Here is a 25,597-nt window from a genome sequence, read left to right as displayed (position 1 = left end):
GATTTGCGTCATGGATGTACAGCATATAAATCCATACTGCGAGATGCTACCGTGTCAATATGGATCAAAATCTGTCTAATATTATCAACTCCTTGCTGAATATACAGGTGCTGGTCATAAAATTAGAATATTGTGATAAAGTTCATTATTTTCCATAATGTCATGATAAAAATTAAATTGTCATATATTTTAGATTCATTGCACACCAACTGAAATATTTCAGGTCTTTTATTGTTTTAATTTTGATGATTTTGGCAAACAGCTCATGAAAACCCAAAATCCCTGTCTCAAAAAATTAGAATATTATGAAAAGGTTCTCTGAACGAGCAATAAAAATAATCATCTGAATCAACAAAGTAACTCTAAACACCTGAAAAAGATTCCTGAGGCCTTTAAAAACTCCCAGCCTGGTTCGTTACTCAAAACCGCAATCATGGGTCAGACTGCTGACCTGACTGCTGTCCAGAAGGCCATCACTGACATCCTCAAGCAAGAGGGTGAGAAACAGAAAGAAATTTCTGAACGAATCGGCTGTTTGCAGAGTGTTATATCAAGGCACCTCAGTGGGAAGTCAGTAGGAAGGAAAAAGTGTGGCAGAAAACGCTGCACAACGAGAAGAGGTGACCGGACCCTGAGGAAGATTGTGGAGAAGGGCCGATTCCAGACCTTGGGGGAAGCAGTGGACTGAGTCTGGAGTAGAAACATCCAGAGCCACTGTGCACAGGCGTGTGCAGGAAATGGGCTACAGGTGCCGCATTCCCCAGGTCAAAGGTCAAGCCACTTTTGAACCAGAAACAGCGGCAGAAGCGCCTGACCTGGGCTACAGAGAAGCAGCACTTTGGACCACTGTTGTTCAGTGGTCCAAAGTACTTTTTTCGGATGAAAGCAAACTTTGCATGTCATTCGGAAATCAAAGTGCCAGACTCTGGAGGAAGACTGGGGAGAAGGAAATGCCAAAATGCCAGAAGTCCAGTGTCAAGTACCCACAGTCAGTGATGGTCTGGGTGCCATGTCAGCTGCTGGTGTTGGTCCACTGGGTTTTATCAAGGGCAGGATCAATGCAGCAGCTATCAGAAGATTTTGGAGCACTTCATGCTTCCATCTGCTGAAAAGCTTTATGGAGATGAAGATTTAATTTGGTCTGGAATCGGCCCTTCTCCACAATCTTCCTCAGGGTCCGGTCACCTCTTCTCGTTGTGCAGCGTTTTCTGCCACACTTTTTCCTTCCTACTGACTTCCCACTGAGGTGCCTTGATATAACACTCTGCAAACAGCCGATTCGTTCAGAAATTTCTTTCTGTTTCTCACCCTCTTGCTTGAGGATGTCAGTGATGGCCTTCTGGACAGCAGTCAGGTCAGCAGTCTGACCCATGATTGCGGTTTTGAGTAACGAACCAGGCTGGGAGTTTTTAAAGGCCTCAGGAATCTTTTTCAGGTGTTTAGAGTTACTTTGTTGATTCAGATGATTATTTTTATTGCTCGTTCAGAGAACCTTTTCATAATATTCTAATTTTTTGAGACAGGGATTTTGGGTTTTCATGAGCTGTTTGCCAAAATCATCAAAATTAAAACAATAAAAGACCTGAAATATTTCAGTTGGTGTGCAATGAATCTAAAATATATGACAATTTAATTTTTATCATGACATTATGGAAAATAATGAACTTTATCACAATATTCTAATTTTATGACCAGCACCTGTATTCTGTGACGAATTAATTATTTTTACAACAGGGAGCAGCCAGTTAGCATCTCAAAAGTTAAAAAAAGTAAGTAATCTTACGACACCCAATCCCAGAGACGTTGAAGGATCGTATCCTGCCCAGCTTTCCTGCTATATGGCCAGATAGGGGAGCAGCAAAGATAAATGAGGTGGTTTTAGCAGTGCTTACCAACAACTGATCATGTCATCCAGGACATTTTACTGTGGAATACTGTTTCTGCTGCTTGAAAATTGAGCCGTTAGCATGATCATGAAACCAACAGCAATCATTTTGAGTCAGAAGCTACTTCAGAAATGATGTAATGCTGACTGCTGCTTGAGATCCTCTTAGCAGCAGCAATGACTCTTTGAAAATACATGCATGATACGAGAACATTTGTTTTCCCTTTGGTGTAAATAAAATCCTTTTGAATTTAATTAACCCATCTATGAAGGTAAAGGGGGTTCTGTAAGGTGTACCTAATAAAGTGGCCAGTGAGAGTGCCTGATAAATTTGTCTTTATCTGGGAGTATAAACATGGCTGGTAGAAATATGTGCATTTAGTTCATGTGAACGCCATATGCTAGCTTGAAAGACAAGTGTCCATATTAAGATAGGAGATGAAAACAAGAGATAGGAGATATAAAATAAGTGGAACACTGTGTCGTCCTCAATCACTTCAGTGGGAGTGTAATCAAACAGGAAGCAACTAATGTAATCTGTTTTTAACATCTGACTCCACGTTTCTCATATTCCTGTGCCTCCCTATGCAAGGTTTCTGTGTTCTTATTTTGACTCGCTGATGGAGCATCTGTGGATAACCACTACCCGCGCATGCGCCGTGTGTCAGAGTTCGCAAGCAAAATCTTTTCCGTGAAATTCTCAAGATAGGACAGAAAAAAAAACCTTAATAAACCGTTGTTTGTTTGTCTTTCGCTGGTAAAAAAAAGCAAAACCTGTATATTTTTATAAGCTTCGGAAGAAAGTATGTTTCGTCTGGACGCTTTTCCGCCGACTGAGAGCTGCTGAAATGGTGAGTCGCTTTAAAGTTTACCGTGCTCTTGTTGCAATGGCAGCCTTAAAAGTTGGGATTTTTTCCCCTGTTTTTTGATGCTTGGACTTAAACAGAATCGCCGTAACCTCTACGCTTATACGCCTGGCTTGTGTTTCACGAATACTACAGTTCTTTAGCGTGTTTTTCATTCTACGAAGTATTTCTTTTCAGGCTGATGGAAGCATGTGCTTGGCATCCCCCACTCTGCTCTCAATGCTTTAACTGTATTGTGCATTGCATCTGGGCAACTGAGCGTGTTAGAGCCATGATGAAAGTCTGAGTTGGAAGTGCTTGGACATGTGCAAATGGTTTATAGATGGTTCTATTTTCATCAAACAGGGAGGCAACTTGCAATGATTTTCATAACCATGTAGACCAGTGAGTTACATAAAAGTAGTAAAGTCTTTGATAAACAATTTCACCAAATTAATTACCTGAAAGTAACTAGAACCTTAAAAAAAATACACTTTTGGTTTCAGAGCACATAAAATTCATTTTTTATTATAACTGTACTACAGTGTCTTTATTAGCTTAAAGATTGGAAAGATATTTATCATCAAAATATGACACTGTAGGTATGAGAAAGACCCCAGTTGAAGTAAGACAAAGCACATGATGCTCTTTGATGTATTGTACTGGGGGCCCCATCCAGCTGGGACCGTTCTCTGTCTCTGAGCTCTGGGCATATCACTTTGCCCTATGTCCCCGGGGGCAGAAGACATAAACTGGCGCTTGTCAGTGTGTGAGCCCAGATCAAACTGTGAACATCACCATTAATCAAAATTGAGCGCACGAGACTCCCCAGAGAGTGAACAGCTGGGGAATAAATGATTGGGCTCAAAAACATTTCGTTTATCTTGATAAGAGACCTACAAGAGGAAATGTAGTTCTCACAGATGGAGCACAAAAAAACGTGGAAGATTTTTCATTTGGAAAATGCTGCCATAGCTTCCTTGGTAATGGCAATTACAGTGGTTTGAAAAAAGTATTTATACCCCTTGAACATGCTTTTCAACGTTTTTTACCAAATAAGAGTCAGGAAAAGTGTTGCTCGCATTCAGATCTCTTCACCCTGATGGCAGAATCAAGTGTAACTTATTGATTTCAGAATGAAAAAGAGTCCACTGTGTGTAATTTAATCTCGGTATAAATAAAGCTGTGCTGCGAAGGCCTTGGAGGTTTGTTAGAGAACATTAGAGAACAAACAGCATCGAGAAAATCAAGGAACACACCAGACAGGTTAACAATAAAGCGGGGGAGAAGTTTAAGTCAAAGTTTGGGAGGATCTCTTGCAGCACATGAAAATGGGTAAAAAAGAAAAAAGAAGCTAAAACACAGCTGTAACCGACGAGACTGGGTTGGATGTACTGGGTTCTGTCCCCAGAAATGTTTGTTTGAACTGATCCATTGTCCTGTCTGTAGGCTAAGCTATACCTAATTGAATTTAAAAATCCTTGATTGGACAAAAATAAATTTGTCAGAGCAAATATCCTAGTAGGAAGCATTGTGCAATGCAGTGGGTTATTTCCACCACAAGGTGTCACATTTCATTAAAGCACTTGGGAGAACAGTTTATTTCCCATCAACATGTACTTTTGCATCTCTGTGATTCTCATTCGCTCCTCCCTGGAGCTGCGGAGTGATTTTGTGTTTCGACTTCAACTCCCCTGTCCTTGAAGAATAATGATGCAACCGTGAAACCATCAGTGGTATAATATTTTGTTTGGCAGCTGAGAGCTGAACTTTTGTAACAGGTGAAAACACTTTCCTGTGTTATTGCCTCCTTTTCCTGTTACACTGTGGCCTACTAAACACACTTGTGTTTTTTTTTTTTTTTTTTTTTGAGTGTGACACAGACCAGGACAGAGAGATATTTAGCTCATGTCAGGTGATATGCAGGGCTTGTGCAGGTTTTCCGTTTGGGACATTAAACAGAGAGGATGTTTTACTTAATCTGTCAAAGAACATCCGTCTTTTATTTCATCTTTTTTTTTCTAGCGAGGAAGGAAGTGAAGCTGTCAGAACACTCATTTCATGCCGCTATATTTCATTACACTCAGGTTATTTTTGCGACGTCTTTGCTTTTCAGTTTTGCTATTATATAAGCCTTCACATGAATGAAACTGGGCTTATCAATTCTCTTTCCTCCAACAGATTCATTCTGGTACTGAGGTTTTTTCAGGCAATGGGAGGGCCTGGTTTCACTTTTAATGGTGTTGCAAGAACTTCAGAGTCTTGGCTCGCAGCTCTTGCAGGAAGGAAGGAACAGGTGTGGCAGCAGTAGATTTCTGCATCCATATCTCAAAAATGACTCCTGCGCTCTATCTTTTGATAGATTGTGGATTGTGGGTTGTATTTGTATGAATTTATTCTGACAGATTGCCTGTCAGTAGAGGAAATATGATGTTGTTGTATTGTGAAAGCATCCATGCCCTTTTATTTTCTCTTCTTCACTTTTTTGTTTCACAGTCTCAAACTTCAACATGTTTAATTTGGATTAAATGCAATTTTTAGTGAATAATTGGGTTTGATGCTTGAATGAAATTTTTTTTTTTTTTTTGCGCAATGGAGTCATGCTCTTCATGCCCATAATATGGCCAGCTAAATACTTTTTCTGGATTTTAGCAATGGAGAGAAAGTTGTGGAGACATTGTGGCGAAGGATAAAAATAAGAAATGCGAAGACGAGAACGGTTCAGAAGTCCAGACCCAAATGCTCTTGGAAATTGTTGCCAAGACATAAAAAAAAAAATGCTGTGCTTGCAGGCTTTCCAGTTATCTGTTGAATGGGCTAAACGTTTTGTCTTTAGATGTTCAAAAATACATTTACCAAAAGAGCTAAAGAATATTCTACAAATCAAAATGGGAAGCTACAGTCATAAACTTTATAAACCACACCTTACAGATTTTTATTTGTAAACAAAACTGAAATCATGTGTCTTTTTTTTTTCCCCCCTCTTTGCAACATGTGCCGGTTTGTCGCATACAAACAATCCCAATTGAACCCGTTTTGTTTGTGGTTATGATGTAGGAAAATGTGGAAAAGCCATGCAAGGCTCTGCATGTCGCCCGGTGTGTGGTTTTTGTCTGCGTATTTGCATGGAGAAGCGGTCTGAGATGCTGGGGTTGTAATTACAGGCAGTACGTCAGACAGCCGTTTGCAGCTGAAGCTCAGGCTTTAATCCAAGTATTTGCCCAGCTGTTAGCCTTGTTTGCCTTCAGCATGCCGTGTGTTAACTGTTAATGAATGGAGTAATTAGAGCTTTGCAGTGAATCAGGCTTGTGTGATGTCATCTGTGCGCAGTTGTTAGTAGTTGTCAGAGTTTGAGCTACGCTGGGTCAGTGAGGGTCGACTGTAACGGTTACGGTCCATTCCTATGTGAAAAGATCAGCCATGTGTTTGAAAGGTGCGGCGCTGCCAGGCGGGGGCTCCGGTGGTGAACTGGATGATGAGTAAGCCTCTCTGGACCCGCCTCCACATCCTCTCCTTACACACACACACACACGCACAAACACATACACACACACCCGGTCATGCACGAGCAGCTTTGCACCTCGTGCATAGGGGATGCATTCAAAAAAGTAACAGACAACCAACAAGCAGAGCATACCTTTGCACACCTAAACCTCTAAACACTTGCTGCTGGGATCTGTCCTGAGTGAAGGACCCGCTTTTGTAAGGACACGCTAATAATGCAGAGACTGCCACCTGCTGTAGTTTGATCGGCAGGCAGAGACGGATTGCCTCACAGATCATCAGAGAGAGAGAGATGCCAGAGAGGACGTGTGACTGAGACCGGTCGTCCGCTGCCTGGAGAGCTGTCAGTTTGTTTTCGACCTGCTGTTTTCCACTTGCGAGCCTCTCAGAGGGTGGAGCGAACAGCTGAATGTCAGGTACAGTTGGGAGACTTCTCTGTTACAATGCCTGACCTGTGCTGTAGAGTTCTGTCGGCTGTAAGGAAAATTTCAGATTGTTAGTTTGATAGTGCTGCACTGCAAACTTAGATGGATCGACAATTTCTTGTAGACAAAATGGGTTTTTGCAGTTGCACAGCTCTGAGCTGCGAGCGAGCGAAACAAATCTGAGTAAAATCTCACCGAAGCAGGCAGAAGGAAGGCAGATTTTTGAGGCGTGTGACAGACCGAAAGCCCTGTCAGTTGGTCCGGCGGCACTGACAGAATGTTGCGGTTGGACACTTTGGTTTGGAGGAGAAAATAAGACCGTATTTTACCGCAGCCTTGAAATCAGAGCGCTGAAATTGCCAGCCTGACATAGAATCAATTACAGGCTGGGGTTTTAAAAATAGAATCACTTGCTCTTCTTTCTTTCTTTCTTTCTTTCTTTCTTTCTTTCTTTCTTTCTTTCTTTCTTTCTTTCTTTCTTTCTTTCTTTCTTTCTTTCTTTCTTTCTTTCTTTCTTTCTTTCTTTCTTTCTTTCTTTCTTTCTTTCTATTTTTTTCTTTTTTTTTTAGTAAAATGCAGAATTATGCAAGTTATTCATGTGATTTATGAATAACTTGCATAATAAACTAAAAGGCACCTTTCCCAATAGTTTTTGTATTGGATTGTAGTTTGACCTCGCAGCGGAAAATGAGTTTCACGTCTTTTGATTAGATTTGCAAGCAGAACGATAACACTGCTTGGTTTCCTCTTTACAAGTTGTTTGGCCCCCCCCACACCCCTCCGGTTTTCTTTTTAGAAACAAAGACAAACATCGCCGCTGCAAGTTGACATGAATGCACAATGAGTTGAGTTAGTTTTAAAGGAAAAACAAAATGAAACAAACAAAAAAAGTATTTGCAGAGGAAGCTCTGAGCTCATTTCCAGGCAGATCTCTGATATTTCAGCTCAGGAACTTGCCGTGTCCTGCAGAGCCACGCTTGTGCGCCTAACCCTTAACCTCATTGGGTGTACATGCGTACAGCTGTAGAGTGGAAGCTTCAGAGAATACTGCTGAGCGTTTCCTATGAGCTCACCTCCCCCCCCCCCCACCTCTCGCTTTGCCATGCAACTGAGTTACGGTTCCTGTTGTTTACAGTAATGAGATTATTATGAGTTTTTCATTTCTTTTCATGTCAGGGTTGAATCATACAACATGTTGTGATCTGATTATGTGTGTGTGTTTTTTGTTGTTGTTGTTTTTTTCTGCTCCTGTTTGTTCGGCCTCTCAAACTTCACATTGGCAGACTGAATAAGTCGACTCCATGGAGACAAACGGGGTTCCTTAATGTAATGACCAATGTTGCGCAACAAGTGGATTGAATTTGACATCTTTTGTGGGTTGTGCAACCACGCTTGTGGCGTTGTGCTCAACCTTGGTATGGGATGTGGTGTTGAAAGACCTCTGTATGTGTCACGGAGTGTATCTCTCTCTCGAACCCCTGCATGTCTTCTGAATGAAGCGTGCTCTGCATCCTTCCTCTGGGCCAACAACAGATGCATCCTGCAGCTGCAAGCTCCTTCCTGTCTGCAAGGGGACCCTTTTGTGTTAAGATGCAGCTACAGCGAAGTTGGGACACTGTGTGAATTTAAATGGAGCAGGCCTGAATGGAGCGATGCTAGTTGGCTGGCAGGCGCTTCTGTTTTGCATCATCACTACATTGAAGCGCCAGCGGTAGATAGTTTCAAAGTGAACATGGATGATCATGCAAACATGTTCGTGCTTCTTGAGCTTTCGCATTTTATGATATTGCAACCACAAATCTTTGTGATTTTAGTTTTTTTGTAAATCTTATGATAAAAATGATAAAATATATATATATATTAAAATACTATTACTTTATTTTTAGTTTACTGTATGGCTTGACTTCATGCTACAGCATTCATAGCACCACAAACACAAATACTGTTCTTGAAAACATTCCCATTTGAAAAATGGCCTCTTCAGGACGCCATAAAGAAATGTGATTTCTATTAGTAGACCTCACACAATCACTGCATTTAACCATAGTTTGAAATTTACTGATATTTATTGATGCTCTTGTGGTACAAACAGTAAAAATAATATTTTTACTCATCCCTCCCTCAGTTTATTTAGTGTCATTAATTGAAATTTTATTAAGATAATAATAAATCAAATTCTCATCATAAGACATTTTTAAAACGCCTTGCCTTAATATCAGCTCTGACCTATTTTTTGTAACAGCTTAAGAAAAGTGTCTCCATAGTATGATGCTGCCACCGCCATGTTTCTTTGTGGGCATCTTTTTTCTGTGAGATGTCAAAATCTTGAGATATTGTTACTCTGCCGCTTGGCCTACGCGATCCAGTTTGTTCATTACTGGCAACACATTTTACATTCCACTTGATGCAGTGCTTTTTGTTAGTGCACACCTTAAAATTTAATTAAAATACATTGAAGTTTGTGGTTGTAACATAAGATAAGATAACTCTTTGTTAGCCGCACAAGTGGGAAACATAAGTTGTCATAACAGAAAGTGGACAGTAAAAAAATAAGAGTAACAGGAACAGAGAAACAACAGAACGAAACAGTACGACGTAGAAAACACCAACAATATAAATATGGAAACAAGAAATAACACAAGATAGAAAAGTTAAATAGACATGAATACTTTTGCAAGACACTTTAAATTAGGACTTAAAAAACAACTTTTTATTACAACGGCTTGCGTCGGTAAAGAAAATATTTGCGATGCAAGCGTGGCACTTCTGTAGCCGACATGAGGGATAAACAGCCTCTCTGATGAGCTGCCATTATTGGCCCTTCAGGAGGATGTTTATGACTGAGGGCTATTTCTACTCAGGCCTCCGCCCGACTCTGCCTGCTTTGGAAGTCTGGGTTTGCCTTAGCTGAAATCACTAGTTGCTTAGGAGTCGGCGGCGCTTGTGTGTACCAGGGACTTCCGTGCTGAAAAAACGTGAACTCTTTAGTCTTGCGGTGGCAGAGCTGACTGAGAGTAAGGTGAGGCGGAGGAGGCTCTCTGATGCACCAAATTCAGTCTGAAACCTGTTCTGCAGCAGCGGTAATGTGACATTTCCTCAGCAGGCCTTTGAAAATAAAGTATCGTGAAGTTATCAGGCAGCTTGTTGTTGGAAAAACTACAAAGAACAGGTTTTAGGAAGGCCATTAAGTGTTAGAAGGATGCCTACTAATTAAATGGTGCAAAGTAAGTGACTGAAGATATATATATATTTTTTTTAGTACTCTTTGATGTTGAAAACCCCTTCATCATCATTTTTACAATGTTTTCCCCTGGGTTTAGGCTGGTAGCTAACACTAGCTTTTCCATATCCAAAATGACAAGGTATGTATAAAAAAAGTCAAGCAATAATGCAACCAAAAGTTAAAGATGGTGTTATATTTGAAAAAAAAAAAAAGAACTTAAACAATGCCACAAAACACAATGGTGATTCAAGACAAATGAAGGTGTGGGGAAAATCTTCTGCTTGAATTTAAGTTCATGATTTATGTTGTGTTTTATCCAATGATGAGGAGGAAATCAGGAAAAATGTTGCACAGTTGCTTGGAGACCTTGGAGACTGGGATTGTACCCAGTCTCCAAGTCTTTGAGTCTGCCTGTAAATTACCATAGAGGGGAATGACTGCTTATGACAAAAATGTGACTTTAAAATACAAAAATTCTATCCATATTCAGGTGGTTTAAGTATTCTTTCATCTTCTCCCGTTTCTATAAGTAACTGTCTCAAGAGAAAACTTTGCATTGATTTTTTTTACTTTTTTAAAATCTGTAATCAGTTTTTTTGCTTAACACATGAATGTGAACTGGACTACAGGAATGTTAACTGTCAAAACATTTTCCTCAGGACACTTTCTGTGACACTGTTCATACATTAACACTCTATATGCTATTAGTTTACCCATAAGAACATGCCATTTAGGCCCCAAAATGTGACTTTCATCTAATGCTACATATTGTTGATAGAAGGGAAGTTAAAATACTAAGACGGTATCTACAAATGTTCTTCTTAACTTGGCACAGACACAGAGAAAAGTATGATGCTGATAAAGCTATGACAAGACGGCACTTACTTGATAAACAACGCCTCGGTTGCCATGGCGATATGGCTGTTGACTCTATATATCCAAGTTGTGGCATTAATTGTGTAATGCCACGACTGCGTGATTATCTCACAGCTTTGGCTTCTTGCTTCCCTTAAATTCAAGCTAAACAAGTTTACCCCCTCACCCACCTGAAGGTTAGTTCCTCAAACTTTACCTTTCTTTCATGAACTTTATAGCAAAGGTTCTTATTCTGTCTTTTTTTCTATGTCTCCAGTTAGCGTGTAACTGGGCATGTTCCCACTAAAAATGTATTTTTTCTTGGCATGAAAACCGATCGTATTTCCATCTAGTGGGATTTCTGACAGGACGCCACTATTCATATATGGTAGTGAACTCCGCTTATGGAGGATATGACTCAAGACACACCGTTTGTTTTGCAACAACAGGTTTTAAAGCTAATTGTCTGTTTTCAAAAAATGTTATACTTCCAGTTATAAATAGTTATGTTTGATACTTTTGAAATAATAGGGTTTTCTGCCTTCAAAGTATGATGCAATATGCCTTTTATAATAACTCGCTTTTATTAGATAACCTCTTATTGCTCTAATTACAAAAATAGATTTGTTTGCTTGTATTCACTGTTGGGTTCCAAATGACTGACACTATGTAAGTTTTGTTTAATTAATAACGACATAGCAAATCCAAATAGTTGCATAAGAATTACATGTTTTTGTCAATATATTTCCTAATATTTACACCTTATAATACTGTATTTCTCTCCGAGAAGTCTTTATTTTGCATGCGCCCCATGAGAAGAGAACTAAACTTTAGCCATCTGGCCACCAGATGTACGACAACTTCCTCCTCTCCCCTCCGTAGAGACTCAATTCTCCTGCCTAAATCCACTTCCCAACTTCAGACAGGAGATAGCACGCAGCAGAGCAGGACGTTGTCTGAAAACTTTGAGTTTTCTTTCTTCCTCTCTTCCTTTTCTTTTTTCTTCATTGAATGCCAAGCTGTCAGGCACTCTGATTTCCCGTGAGGGGTGTTTCCCACCGTCTGATGGGGGCGGGCGACGGGATTCCAGAGAGGAATATATTTCTTCTTTAGATGGGATGCCAAGTTCTCACACTCTTTTCGGACCATGGCGGAAAACAGGCAGCAGAGAAAAAGTCCTGGAAGTGGAGATCGCTCCTCGTCTCATTTGTAAGATATCAGATTTTAGCGGAGCGTTGTGCCGTAAAGGGTTGTTATTTTATTTTATTTTTTTATTTTTGTCTGTTTTTCTAGTGGTGGCCGCAGATCTTTGGCAGCTGGGATGCTTTTGGTATGTGGCAAAGACTGAAATAGATGTGGGCAGATGGAGCAAACTGCTCTTTTAAAAGGATTGCTTGCTTTTGTGGAAGCTGGATTGGGAGTTTACTTTTCTGTTTTTCATTTATGTTGCCTAAAAGCTGCAAAAATGATTTTAAACTGTGTCTGGAGAGAAAAAGAAAGAAAAAAAAACAACACATCAGTTTGTTGTTTTAACAGTTTGCGCTTCAGAGAAGTGAATCTTTTTATTGGCTTGAAAGCTTTTCTGAGTACAAGGTTGATCTACCCACTCACCTCCAGATGCAACAACGAGGAGAGTGGCTGTGACTCATCCGGCATCTCTCGCTTTGCACAGCCAGAGACGAATTGTATTCGAAGCTAGAGATCGCGCAGAGATGCTTTGAGCTTAAATGGCTAAATTCATCTGAAATGTGTGGCAACAAGTTTGCTTTCATTTTGAATGAAACATGTTTGGGTGATGATGAGGATGGTTTACACTCAGGATCTAGTTCTTTTTTTTTTATTTGTAGCTTCCTATATTAGGCCTGATGTTTTGCTCTGAGGGTTTGTTTATCTGCAGAGTGTCCTGATAAAATCTGTTTTATTCAAACAGAAGGAGATTAGTGTGGAACTCGTGGCAGGCTCGTGTGAGCCTCTATTTTAAGTTGCATGGGTGTAATAGAAATATTTTTACACTTTTCTCCAATGTCCCATGTTTGTAATCCAGATGAAGGCAAGTTGTCGTGAAGTTAATTTAGGGCTGGCCAGTAAATCAATAACAATATATATGTATCGCGGTATGATCATTAAAAATACATAATACATTTGATACAGTGCTTAATAATTTCACTAAACTCCAAACCGATCCAGAACCACACAGCTTTCTGGGGGATGTAGGCAGATAAAAAGGCGTTAGCCACTCAACCTCTCACGGTCTAGCTAACTCACTCATTCATCCTTTGGTTACCTAGCAACAACCTGCAGCAGCAGTTTCAGGTTTTGCCACTGTGCCTCGGTGTCAGTGTTTTTTTTTGTTTGTTTTTTTAATCTGATTGGTGTTCACAGAAGCTCTCAATCCAATCTGACTGATGTTGAAACATCATCTAAAACAGTTGCAGCTGTAATTGCAACTGAATGGGATTCCACAGACCACCAGCTCAGTGGGGTGCAGATGCAAACACTTAACTTTTCAGTTTTATTTATTAAAATGAAACTGGATTTGTTTTTATGCTTAATAGTTACACATATAAAAGTCGATAAAATACAGTGAGGCTCGTGGTTCTAATGTGAGAAATTGTGAAAAAGTTGGATCTTTACGATCTACCTTCTCACATTCACCTCAAGCTGTACCACTCATTAGAAATCTCTGTGGCCTCCAGAGTTATGAGTCCTGTTCAATATGACTTCTGAATCTATTAAAGAAGTTACAAAAAATGTTTGTGCTTTGCGTCATGGCTCTTATAAATGTGGTCTAATAAGCATTAATATTATTGCTCTTTTTGTGTTATTCCTGTCTTTAATTTAAGTGGAAGTGACAGCTAAGCCTTTCATATTACCTCTAATTGATTCTTTAAAAAAAAAACAAAAAACACTATATTGTGTTTGGACTCTTCTGTCTTCTTTTAGGAATTTAATTGCTGTTAAGAATGTTTGGCATTCCTATGAACACCAGACAAGTCTGGGATTTGATTTCAGCATTGTCCAGGTCTTGATAAGTGTGTAAAAAGATAGTAGTGTGGAAAATACCATGTATTCTCAGGCTTTTTGTGCGCTGCCCCTTTAAAATTCCACCCATCAATACATCTAGCTGATCAGTTAGATGTTTTGATAGGCATCTAACTGTTACTTTAACAATAATTTAAGTTATTGTTAAAATAATTAAAATTATTTTAACTATTATTAACATTTTCTAGTATAATTTTATCAATTACATTGTTAAAATGGCTATATTTTAACAATATAGAACATACTAATAATTATACCTGCTATCTAGTACAACGATAATCATACTAGATAATTATTGTTAAAATGATCTAGTATCATTTTAACAATAATACTAGATAATGGTATTGTTAAAGACAAAACTGTCAATTTTGTGCATATAATTTTTAATATGTAATAGCATTTACTAACTAATAGTTAAAAATATCCAGTGGTATTGCCAAAAAACCAGTGATAAAATGGCTCAGTGGTGATTTTTCCTTTGAAACAGGCACAGGTTTGTTGAAATGAGCTAGCCAACAGCCCGTGTATTGTATTTGTGTAGGAGATAATATTTTTGTTTAAAAGACAACAATAAAATGCATAGATGTGGTGGACTCACCAACTGTCAACAAAACGTTTTTTAATTTGAAAAATGCCCTGCAAATAACTGTAAAATTCATACTTTTTTTGTTAACGTCATTTCAAATTAATGTGAGAGACTACCGCTATCTTCTACATCTCCTTGCTGAAGTGTGAGACGGTCTCTTCACACCTTGGACCTCCTTTTAAGTGACGTTAGGCCTCGTTGCCGTCGCTCTCGCATACGTTCAGGAGCCTTTTCTTCCTGTCTCTGAGTCTCAAATTGCTGTCATCCGCAGCAGCTTGTGGAGCATGGGTACAACTGCCAGCGCTGCCCCACAGCCTGTTTATGTAGCGTCGCCGCTTGACAACGTCCACGCCAACGGGATGGCCCAAAGCAGCATGAGTCCAGTCCACATGGTCAACATCCACAACAACAAAGCCAAGTCCATTATCACCAACAAGGTTGCGCCGGTCGTCATCACGTAAGTCCCTCCTGCTAAACCTGCGTTCTCGCAGTTGGGTGTTAATCCTGTTTGATCACTGCGGTGACATCCCGCCCATCCCCAACCTCCAGGCGAAACGTTTGCTCCTGTTATCATCTCGTTTGTCTGCTTCGACCGAGCAAACAGCAGCTGATAATTAAATGCCCCCCCTTTTTTTTTAATATATTTTTTACACAGCTATAACTGCAGACAAGAGTTTCAGATTCACGACACCGTCCTTAAAGCCAACTACAAGGTTGGTCGGATATCGGACTCCTTGCCTGAGCATTACCTGGTTAAGGTAAGGACTACTCAAGCTTCAAGCTTTATAAAGTCACCACAAGGTGCCGCCTTATCTCAGAAAGCTGTGGAGGAATCTCGCCTGTTTCTTTGTCTGTTGTTTTCACATCTTCATGTCCAAATTGCAGTTCTGTGTTGGAACATTGTCATTCGTTTCTTTATGATCAGAGGCAGTCATTGAAACAGAGCTGTTAGCACCCCTATAGCAAGGCTATGTTGCACTCTGTGACCTCTGCTGCATTCACGTTTTTGTTAGGGTTTAACCCACAACTTCTGTTCATAAGTGGAAGAAAATCAGGGTATGTTTCCTCAAAAAAGTATAAAAATCATGTTTTACTTTTTGTTTTGAAGATCTAATATTCAGCTGTGTACCAGTTTCTTTTCCCCCTCCATGTAGAATCCCAATAAAGTACTTCGGATGTTGTTGAGAATGTTCTTTTGAAAAGCTTCTCGCATCAAGTGAGATCATTTTCTGATCTCACTTTAAACATCTCACTGATACTGAAAATAACTGAGAGCTGATCGGGAAAAAAAAAATCTGATTTTGATCAACTGGATTTCCCAATACATCACATTTTTTCCTGAATATACATCTTTTACTTTTAAATTTTACTCTTCATTTGGTTAATTTTTTTTTTTTTTTTTTTTTAGATTTTTTTAGTATTTCTTTAGTATTGATTGTACCTGGTTCAGTCACTACATTGTTGATTACCTTCACACTATTTAAACAAGAAGATTTAGTTGTAGCCGTATCTCGCATGTAGACCCACTTATATACATGCATGGAGTGTTTAAGGGTACTTTTTGTTTTGGAAAGTGTACACAGCAGAGCAGAGATTTAAACTGTTGAGACAACAAAGTAGCCAGACCGCATGTCAGCTGTGCTGTTTTTTTTTGCTAACAGAATAGGTCAAGAACTTGTAAAAGGAGTAAAAAGAGGGAAAACAAGGGAACTTTTCTCAGCGTTAAGCTCCCAGACCGATTCAGATGAATGTTGTTTGTTTCCAGGGCGAATACTTCATGGTGCAGGATGTGTCCAGCAAGGCAGATGTTCTAAACACAACGAGCAGCTATGGAGCCCCCAACTTCCGCCAGGTGAAGGGAGCCTACCCGCTGTACGGAATGGGTCAGCCAACCTTGAATGGCTTCAAACAGGTTCTCCAGAGACTTCAAACCCAAGGACAGCAGGTAATCTCTCTTTCTCTCTCTCTCTCCCTTTCTTTTTTTGTTTATTTTTAAACTTGACTCTGGCGTGAACCGCGGACTCCTTGTCTTCCTTTGACACAAATGGTTAGCAAATGATCGGAAAGATCATTTGCTAACCGTGTTGGAATGTGTGGAGTTCTTTCTCGGTGTTGTCAGTAAATATTTGAGTCCTCGGCTTAATGAGCAAACATTAAGCTCATTTCTTAATGTTGGAAAGACATTATGGTTATTATTACACCAGGCTTATTTATACTTGTGCTAAATGGCATGAATATGTAGTCCTGCTAGTTTCCCCAAGAAGTATTACACTTGGATGTTGTTTTTACGTCTCTCCTTTTCCAAGCAGGAGATTATCTTCTTCTGCATTCGAGAGGAGCCAGTGGTGTTCCTTCGTAAGGACGACGACTTTGTGCCGTACACCCCGCGTAGGAAGGAAAACCTACACGAGAACCTTCAAGGACTGCAAGGAGAGGAAACGGTAGAAAGCCTTGAGCTGAGCATCAGAAACGAGGTAGCAAACATATTCAGTTTCTATGTGGAAGAATAAAAAACAATCTGGACGTGACTGAGTGAAGGTTCTTCCTTTGCAGCTCCATGACTTTGCAAAGCTCAGCAAAAACATCTTATATGTCTACAACGACATCGAGTTCTTCAAAGACGAGCCGCAGAAGATGTCCATATTGTGCGAGGAGGACATCCACGTGACGGAGGAGGTCTATAAGAGGCCGATGTTCACCATGCAAGGCTACAGGTTGGTTGTCGGTTTTCACACGTCATGGCTTCCTGTTTTTTTGTTTCAATTTTTCTTTCTTAGATGAAAAATGTGATCTAAAAAAAATGTAATTCTAAAAACAAAGCCTTTTCTATTGAGCATATTATATGTCTACAGGTAAAGTCACCCATGTAACTGGAGACATTTCAACAAATAGGTTCACTTTGAAAATGAACTATAATTATGTCATTGAATTTACTAGTCAGTTTGTCTGCATTTTAATGTTCCCTTAATCTTTTTAGTCTTCTTCAGTCATTAAAAACGCCAGAACAAACTGGCTGCTATGCTATGGTGCTTGACGGGAAAATAATTTAGACTTTTAAGTATCTGAGTGGGTGTTCAGCTGTTAAAATGGCCAAGGTGTAAACAGGCCAGCACCAGTCAGTAGTTGATTGATCGGTGTGTGCCTACTGAAGATGGAGGCATCCTGTTTGTTGATTTATTGACATGATCTCCACACTTCCGTTTAAGGGACAGAAGGTTCTTCAGAGAAGCAAAATGCTTTGATGTACTGTACCTTGCTTCTCTTCATGCTTGAACTTTTTCGTATTTCATCACCATACAGCCACAAACTTCAACGTGTTTTGTACTTCGTAGAACTACCTTCTTCCGCAGACCAGTTTTGCACATGTAGAACTTGACATTTTTGTCCGTTCTTCTTAAAATAGCTTGAGTTCAGTCAGATTGAGCGCAAGGCGATCTGCAAACCTTTTGAAATTCTTGACGCAGATTCGTCATTGCCTTGTGTTGTAGACTTTGAGTGTGTCATCGTCTACCCTCCCTCCCCCACCCTGTCACCCTCTGACCAGCTTTTCTCTTCCTGCTAAAGAAGAGCATACCTACAGCAGTGGTATGATGTACAAGGTTTCCACCACATCACTGATTTGAAACTAGGACAAAAAGTTCACTTTTGGTCTTACCTGAGCAAAGCTCCCTCATCACGCCCATGTTGGCTGTTTACCCCCAAATTGTTTGTTGCTAACTGCAAACAGAACTTCTTTAGCTGTTTTATTTTTTTTTTATGGTGACAATTTTTTCCACTATGAAAAAAAAAATAGAGATGCACTGAGAAAACAATCCATTCAAAAACAACAAACTTCAAAATCGAAGTAGTTTTTGCCACTTTTAATAAATACAGTTTATGGAATGCGTGATTGTTGTCCTAAATTAAAATGTTAAAAGAAGAATTAATGTTGAACTCTGTATCCTTTTTCTAATGTGGTGTTGTTCTATCATATAAAATCTCATTAGAATTTAAATTGACAAAATGCAGCTGAAGTTGAGGGGTGTGTTATCCAGTGATTCTGATCCTACGTCTCCCGTTTTTCACCCTCATAAGTTAAGTGAAAACTTGAGGAAGTTCATCTGCCTTTAAGTGTTTGCTTACATGCTACATAACAATGTTATTGACACAACAAAGGCTGCTGCTTTCCCTCTGGGTAACTGTCTGTTGCACTGCAGGTACTTCAGATTACCACTACCAGTGGAGGGAGCGCCATTGGAAGAAGATTTTGACGCATTTGTTAACATACTCAGGGTAAGCATATGTAAAAATCTCACTCTGACAATTAAGTCTATACCCTTTTTTGGTTGTGCTCTTCTTGCTGAATCTCGTTCCCGTTGGAGTTATTAATGCCTAGAATACTGCGGAGAGTCTGCACTCTGTCACAAAGGTGGTGAAAAGGTCACGCTGGCTTTTATTTAATCTCCGCTTAAATCTGTCTTGCATGTGCAATCAGTTACGATATAAATATGATTAAAATTTGAAGAAAGAGAGTCCGCAGTCACTTCATGTCCGCTCTTCAGTCATCTGCGCGGCCTGCTTTCTGTCCTGCCCTTCAGGATGTTCTCTTCTCCTCATTTTGCCCTTTTTTGGAGTGACGTGCAGCTGCTGATCGAGTTCCATGTGGTTGGAAAGTGGCTCGTGCTTCTTTTTCTTTTTTTTTAAACACATTTTTAATGCAGTGCTCTTTCTTCTTAGTCAGCCTTTTTGTAAATCTCACTCACTTGTTATTTCCAAGATGTTAACATAATGACTCATGTAGAAGTAGTTTCAGATTGCTAAATCTTTCCCACTGATAGCGTTTCACTTCTTAACACTGGCAAAATTACATGATTTTTATGGAGAATGTTAACTTTTCCATCACTATCGTTTTGGTTTTATTCTGCGCAGTTCCACTTTTATTATTACTGACCGATTGCTGACACCGCATCTCTCTTCTCTGATGCGTTCTGCTTTGCAGGAGAGTCCCAGCCTGTGTCTGGGCCACAGCGCGTCCAGAGTGCCACCTACCCTGGTCTTCAGCTGCCAGGTGGGCGTCGGCCGCACCAACCTGGCCATGATTCTGGGCACGTTAGTCATGAAAAGACTCAAAGGCGACTCACAACTGCCACCACAGTAAGAGTTTAAACACTCACCCACGCCTACAAGTTGTTTAACAGGACAGTGCCAAAAGAGATTTTTATTGAAGTATTTATGGAGTAAAATGTTAAATATTTGCTTTTTGCTGCAGAAGTGCAGAGGCAGGTACTTCAGAGCCAAGACCACTATTCCAAGTTATCCAGAGTCTGATCAAGAAGTTGCCTAATGGTCAGCAGCTTATGGAAGAGGTAATAATGTACCCAAATTGGAAAAAGCATGCAATATATGCACATCTGCAAGAGTGTAGGTCTTTTGAAATGTGTCCTGCTTTGCACATCTAAAGACTGAATCTTTTTGTTGTTCTTTTTTTTTTTTTCCAAAATTTGATGGATAATGTCTGTAACATAAATTGTTGAGGCTTGTAACTGATCATCAATTTGATTTTAGTCGCTGTGGGGTTTTATGATTGGGTAAGTTTTTCTCCAGCGTCGTGTCCAATCATTTGAGGTGTAATGATGTGTGGAGTTGCAAAAAGAAAAAGAAAAATATCAATGGACAAAAAACGTTTTCTAGCACAAAACCGTGATTACTCACAGAGATGGACTTGTGAGAATTGCCTGTTGGGGTAAATCTCGCTCTGTGATTTGGTGATCTGTAGTGATATCAGTGGGCTTCATTTACCTGTTTTTCTCCATGCATTTTTAAAGAAAGAAATGTTGCAGAGGAGATGTGTTTTTAGCATGCATATCCTACTGGCTCTGGAGTGACCATCTGTGATTAGATCTCGGTTACCCACACAACGTGCAAATACATGCGAATGCTTTGCTCCGTGTCAGGCGTCGGCTGCGCAGGGAGCAGATTTCCGGAGATCTGTGCATGTTATATAACATCACACCTTATTTATTAACACCAAGTTGAGCACACTTTTGATTTGAGAGATCAGGAGGAATTTGTGCTTTTTCTTTGGAAAATTGTTAACAACAAGTATCCCAGAGCCGCTTTGATGTGGGATCAAATCTGATTAATATGTTCCAACTCACCTCGGAAGCCTTGTAGGACATTTAAAGAATTTTTAGTTGGAAATAAACCTTACAGTTTGGTTTTATAAATGTTTTTTAAACATGCTTTTGTGGCATCTTTAATTGAAATTGCTTTAAAGAGGCCATAAACAAGTTTTTTTTGCTTACTTTTCAGGTGGACCACGCTATTGCCTTGTGCTCAGAGATGCACAACATTAAAGAAGCAATATATGAGAATGCAAGTAAATTGGAAGGGATTGGAGAAGATTACCAGACTCAAGTAAGTCATTACATTTTTTTGCTAATAGCAATGGCTTTAAGTTTCTCTTCAAAGTCCACCACCTTGTACTAGATATGACTCAATTAAACAGAAAATATATATATATATATATATATTTTATCTTTTAGGGAAGCACTACCAAAGAGTACTTTCTCAACAGAACAAAGCAGAGCTTGGAGCGCTACTTCTACTTGATCGTATTTAATGCTTACCTTCATGAACAGGTAGCGTTTGTTTCAGCTTTATTAACACCATTTGCAGTTTTGTGATAAATCAGCTGCGGCTCTGCTGTGTTTTCCAGTATCCCCTTGCCTTTGTGTCCAACTTCAGTCAGTGGATGTGCTGCCACGCCTGGTTGTACAGGCTGCTGGCCCGCATGGACGTGTCGGAGCTGTCTGCTCCTGCCGAGCTGCTCACCAAAGGAGCCCGCGTCCTGGTGAGGAACCGAGCAGCCGGCAAAGCATGCACCGAATATGACTTACCTTTTCTCGTGTTGTTGAAGTTCTTGGGATTTTTGACTTTAGATTTTACATTTTGTGTTCAAGAATATACTTGCATTGCAATAAATTAATACGTTAAGCTAAAAATTAATTATTACATTAGCTTTTTTATTTAAAACCAGAAATAGTGGCTGTAAACTATACATGTTGTGTTGGATCAGATCATTCTTGTCTTTAGAATCAAATAAGCTATTTTTGTTTTTGTAGTCTTTTTATTTTTTAATGAGTCAATATATTTACATTTTTCTCCATGAGTGTGAAGTTATATTAGAACAGAAGAATAAATTAAAGATTGTTTACCAAGTTTTTCTTCTGAACAATTCAGGATTCATGCATTCTACTTGGTCCCTTTTTTCGGTTTCTTTGTCCCAATGCTGTCCTTCTTCGTTTTTGTCTTCCTTTCTCCCCTGTCTCCTTTTTTTTTTTTTTTTTTTACATTCATCCTTGTTCTAATTTCTATACTTCCATCCTTGTTTTTTTTCTTTTCTTCCTTCTTTTCCTGTGTTTTTGGTAGTCCACTCACCTTGGAAATGAGATTCTGGAGAAGTGTGGAATGTTAAATGTTTAGGAATCCTGACAATTAAATAACTGCAACACTGGATAGCAGTACTGCTGCAGCATCTGTCCTCATGATGAAAATGTTAAGCTCCTAAACACGTCTAAATGTATTCAAATCTGAATAATCTTTAACTTTTTTTCCCTTTTAAATCAATCATTTTCTCACGGTGAGATAAATTTCAATTCAGATGAGGTGCTGGTGCCCCACCTGCCACCCACACTGCCTCCTAAGCTCTCATTTGTATCTTCACACGCACTCTGCGTTTGTTGGCGCTGTGATTAATGCGTGACTGCTTGTGTGTCTGAGCAGGTTGCTGATGAGTACTTGGCCCCCGACGTGCTCAGCACAATCAAAGAGATGAAGGTGGCCAACTTCAGACGAGTGCCCAAGATGCCCGTTTATGGAGTGGCTCAGCCGACGTCAGAGGTGAAGTGCAGCCGCTGATTCTGTCGTCAAATTAGAACCGGCTGTTTTGATCATCTGCCTGTGAGATGAAAGTCAAGCATCTGGAGATGAGTGAAAGATTCTGTTTCTGTCCAATCAATGCTCTGCTGCTGCTTACATTTCCAGAGGATGCAAGAAAAATGATTAGACACGATCAGTTCACACACTCTCATCAGCAGCTTGAAATGTGCATTAATTGCAATTTTTCAATGATGCATTTGATCTTGTTTTTCGTTTGCGGAGGTAATAATAGTACAACATACAAATAAATTTAATTGAAAAAAATTCAGCACTGATTTTGCCGTAATTCAAACGGGTTGAAAATTATATACATGCAAACTGAAATGTATATAAATTCCAGACTATAAGCCGCTCCTTTTTTCTCACACTCCGAACACGGCGGCCTATACTAAGGTGCAGCTAATGCGTGTTTGTTTTCATGCCGACACAAACATCGTGCCTCGTGTCGGTGTGGTTGTGCGCATGTGGGTCAGGTGCGGCGGTGGGTTTGCCCTGAGAGACGGGCCCGCGCCCTGGAAAGCGTCGCTTTCCGGTGAGCACAAGCAACATGCGTTACTGAGAAGTACTTACAGGCAGCCGTGTTACAGGCACTATTAGGAAAAAAAGCATTTGCAATATGTATTTGTTTATGTTGCCATATGGATTAAATGAAAAGTTAAAAAATCCTCACGTGTAATATCTTTCTGTGTAAACGTCTTACATTGCAACGTGGGACACCTGCAGCTTACAAGCAGTGCGGCTTGTAGAAGTACAAAATTGGTTTTCTTTCTAAAATTAGAGCCCTAAATTGAAAGTCCAATTTATGACACTAATGCTTTCAGTGAGAGCATGTCTTCCTTCAGGCTGCCTCTATATAAAGGACATCTATAAAGAATAAAAACCACAGATGATCTTTTTTTGGATTTTGTTTGGAATCATTTCTTCCAAAACACGCTTACTTTCATTCATTCAAAAATAAACAGCAGTTCTTATTAATATGCATTGCTGTACTCTGTAATAATCAACAGTGCAGACACACTCACAGGAAAGACTCATGATTATTTCATGATCATTCGGACGCCCACCACAGGAAGCACAAGCTGGACTTCCGTCTGCTTGCCTAATTCCTGACCGTTCTTTCTGCAGGCCATCGGAGCGGTTCTCGCCCACCTGACGGATGAGAAGAGGAAGCACAACCACGTTTTGTGGATCAACGTGCACGAGGAGTTGGCGCTCGAAGGAAATGGACAAATCTTCATTCCCAGGGAGCCCTCGTGTCTGGACCAGCCCATCCCCGTCCCAACGAGTGACCCGCAGTTGCTACAGGTAAAAGAGGAAAGAAAAAGAAAACAAATGCATATGAAAGAATTTATACACTGGGCCTGTGTCTCCACTCGTCCTGCAGAAATTGGAAAGCTCGCTGAAGGAGGAGATTCTGCGAGCTCAGAAGTGGCTGGAGGTGACTCTGGAGCAGGAGAAACAGATGAAGATGTTTAAAAGCTGCCTGACCATTCAGGAGATCTTCAACCAGCACAAAAGCTCCCACCAAGGCCTCGTGTACAAACGCATCCCTCTGCCGGACTGCAGCTCACCACGGGAAGAAGTAAGCATCCACCATCACTGACCTACCATTGGGTGTTTTTTTTTTTTGTTTGTTTTATTTAGCAATGCAGGAAAACAAAAACAAATAGAGTATTAAGTATGGCACAGACATCTTATTTAAAAATAAGTATATTTGGGTGAAGGAAATCAGATTCAGGGCATCCAGTCTGGATAGGATAAAGAATAAGTTTAAGGCTCCCTCTGGTGGTTAAAAATGTAGCTACATCTGGGTGACTAACTCTTCACATTAAGCAAATTTCATCACGTCATTTCTCATCCTCTTAACTGACATGAGGACATCAGTGTCCTAATAAAACCATGGTCTGACATCATCTATAGGGGTGACAGTTAAACGGTTTAAGTGAAGCCAAGACATCCTGTAGTAATTTCAGACATTCTTATTGTGTGTCTTGTTGTTTCCCAGGATTTTGATAAGCTTCACGAGGCCATAAGGAATGCGTTAGCTGAAGATCCCCACACAGCTTTTGTCTTTAATTGCGCCAATGGCAAAAGCAGGTCTACAACCGCCATGGTTGTTGCTGTGCTCACTCTCTGGCATTTGAAGGTAAGCAGCAGAATTATTAAAGTTCTCTCTTTGGGCTTTAAAATCAGCATTATTCAAGACTTTTTTTTTTTTTTTTAACTGAAACTTGACCTGGTTTGCAGGGTTTCCCAGAGTGCACAGATGATGAGATTGTCAGTGTTCCTGATGCCAAGTACACAAAGGGAGAGTTTGAGGTGTGTATGCTCAATACAAATATATTTATTTCGACAGAAAATGAACAGATGCACGTAAGACAAGCTTGCACATTTAACCATTTGTTTAAAATCTTTATGCTCTTTATCCATGGTAAGATTCAGATCTTGGATGAATTGATTATCACCTGTTGTAAAAGTTTGTTACACCTTTTCTAACATTTTTACAGTGCTGGCTGCATTTATTATCATTCTTGGTAAAGATTGTTAAAACACTTCAAAATGATTCTTAGAATTATATTTATTTAATTAAAAATATTTTTGCAGTTTCATAATTTCACCCATTAGTTTATATATACTTACAGAGGCTTGAAAATAATCCAGGTTTAATTTTTCTACTTACTACAACATAATAATGAGGCATATTTTTGGGAATTCATGAAACTTCAATATTATTAATTGTTATATGTTCCAGTTACACAGTGTCACTTGTCTATTTCACTTCCATCAGCACTCTGTGAGTTTTTGTGTCTTGTGTCAGTGGGAGCCTTTCCCTGAAGGTGGTGTGTTTTGTTGGCATCTTATTGAGCGCAACCTGAGCTGAGACACAACTTAATCCATTTCAAGACAAATAATTTAAAAACACCTCGTTGTGCGGTTTTTCCACTGGGTTTACAGTCAGTGTTTCAAATTGAAAGCAGCGATTAAGTCTTGTTAGAAGCCAGAGAGAAGCTCTGGCTTCTCTCATCTGGTCTGTTAGTTAGAGGCGGTCTTTTATTTTTTATTATATATATATATATATATATATATATATATATATATATATATATATATATATATATATATATATATATATATATATATATATATATATATTTCCCCCTCTTGGTTCAGCGTCGTGACAATGAGTCAGTGGTTGGAACCTGCTGGTTGGGTCCTCGGCGCAGGAGGCCACACTCTGCAGCCACACAATACCACATGTCAATCACAGCAGTGTGTCCATTGGATTTTCTCAGAGGCACAGAACGGTCACCA

General features: G+C 39.7%; 1 protein-coding gene across 4 annotated transcripts in view; it reads left to right on the top strand.

Moving 5' to 3' along the window:
* The first annotated feature begins 2,528 nt into the window (after nucleotides 1-2,528).
* Nucleotides 2,529-25,597, top strand: part of pald1a (phosphatase domain containing paladin 1a) — a 46,149-nt gene continuing 23,080 nt past the window's right edge. The window contains exons 1-17 of one of the 4 annotated variants that reach the window (XM_088001002.1): nucleotides 2,529-2,736; nucleotides 14,637-14,822; nucleotides 15,021-15,123; nucleotides 16,131-16,310; nucleotides 16,675-16,839; nucleotides 16,919-17,079; nucleotides 18,562-18,637; nucleotides 19,344-19,498; nucleotides 19,614-19,710; nucleotides 20,657-20,761; nucleotides 20,890-20,985; nucleotides 21,063-21,197; nucleotides 22,130-22,246; nucleotides 23,411-23,590; nucleotides 23,670-23,867; nucleotides 24,291-24,431; nucleotides 24,533-24,604. In XM_088001002.1, the coding sequence (XP_087857128.1) occupies nucleotides 14,650-14,822; nucleotides 15,021-15,123; nucleotides 16,131-16,310; nucleotides 16,675-16,839; nucleotides 16,919-17,079; nucleotides 18,562-18,637; nucleotides 19,344-19,498; nucleotides 19,614-19,710; nucleotides 20,657-20,761; nucleotides 20,890-20,985; nucleotides 21,063-21,197; nucleotides 22,130-22,246; nucleotides 23,411-23,590; nucleotides 23,670-23,867; nucleotides 24,291-24,431; nucleotides 24,533-24,604 (2,154 nt within the window). In that variant the 5' untranslated portion in view covers nucleotides 2,529-2,736; nucleotides 14,637-14,649. Of the gene's footprint in view, nucleotides 2,737-6,015; nucleotides 6,651-11,405; nucleotides 11,947-14,636; nucleotides 14,823-15,020; nucleotides 15,124-16,130; nucleotides 16,311-16,674; nucleotides 16,840-16,918; nucleotides 17,080-18,561; nucleotides 18,638-19,343; nucleotides 19,499-19,613; nucleotides 19,711-20,656; nucleotides 20,762-20,889; nucleotides 20,986-21,062; nucleotides 21,198-22,129; nucleotides 22,247-23,410; nucleotides 23,591-23,669; nucleotides 23,868-24,290; nucleotides 24,432-24,532; nucleotides 24,605-25,597 lie in introns of those variants that run through there. The other 3 variants (XM_088001003.1, XM_088001000.1, XM_088000999.1) reach the window with 3 other exon arrangements.

The sequence above is a fragment of the Poecilia mexicana genome, unplaced genomic scaffold (assembly GCF_051168715.1).
Source record: "Poecilia mexicana isolate PSO_F unplaced genomic scaffold, ASM5116871v1 scaffold_19, whole genome shotgun sequence".
NCBI classification, from domain to species: domain Eukaryota; kingdom Metazoa; phylum Chordata; class Actinopteri; order Cyprinodontiformes; family Poeciliidae; genus Poecilia; species Poecilia mexicana.
This window is presented reverse-complemented; position numbering and strand designations above follow the sequence as displayed.